This window comes from Austrofundulus limnaeus, unplaced genomic scaffold (assembly GCF_001266775.1).
Source record: "Austrofundulus limnaeus strain Quisiro unplaced genomic scaffold, Austrofundulus_limnaeus-1.0 Scaffold3024, whole genome shotgun sequence".
Taxonomy (NCBI): Eukaryota; Metazoa; Chordata; class Actinopteri; order Cyprinodontiformes; family Rivulidae; genus Austrofundulus; species Austrofundulus limnaeus.
Genome location: NW_013955426.1, coordinates 5,253 through 5,944, shown reverse-complemented (window position 1 = coordinate 5,944; position 692 = coordinate 5,253). Strand labels below are relative to the sequence as shown.

The following is a 692-nucleotide window of genomic DNA, read 5'->3' as shown; positions in this document are numbered from 1 at the left end:
GTATTCGAATGTGATGTGAACCTCCAAAATAACTGGTCAAATATTCTTTCTTTTCAGCTCCATGCCCTCCGGTGTTACGGAACGTCCGCATACAGAGAATAAAACAAATGCACTGGCTGATGATAACCTGGGACAAAGTTAACTGTTCCAATGTTGAGTACTTGGCCAAAATAACAGCCCAAATTGGAAACAACCCACTAACGTTGATGGACGTGTCTTCTTACTGGTTGGTGAGGCCGTACTTTGAGCTGCCGATGCCTTGTAGCACACCTTACAACATTACTTTGTTTGCCCGAAACTCTGGTGGAGTCAGCAAACCATCCAGCGTCTTTTCTGGATTCACAGGTAGCTTTATGTACAAAAACTGTTTCTTTCTCTTTTTGACACTGTGTTTAACTTTGATTTTTGCCACTAAGTACTTTATAAGCAATTCACAAAACAACAGTTTATTCACTTTCAAGTTAACATTTTAAATCAGATTTTCTCCAGCGTTTTCAGTAACAGCTTTGTCGCCGTTTCTTTGTTTTGCAGTGCCCTGTGCTCCACAAAATGTAAAGTACTCAGGTAACAATCAGTCAGCTCTTCTGTCCTGGGATGCATCGGTGTTAGCTACGAAATACATGGTCTACAGCACGTCAGGAGGAAATCGTGCAGTCCTCTGCAACACCACCATGCTCGCCTGCTGGTTGACC

General features: G+C 42.6%; 1 protein-coding gene across 1 annotated transcript; it reads left to right on the top strand.

The window, feature by feature from the left end:
• Positions 1 to 57: 57 nt before the first annotated feature.
• LOC106511639 (fibronectin type III domain-containing protein 7) lies at positions 58 to 692 on the top strand (the record flags this gene model as incomplete). The annotated part of the gene is given in 2 exon segments (XM_014000394.1): positions 58 to 345; positions 532 to 692. Coding segments are annotated over 2 exon segments (449 nt in total), but the record flags the coding sequence as incomplete, so codon positions are not given.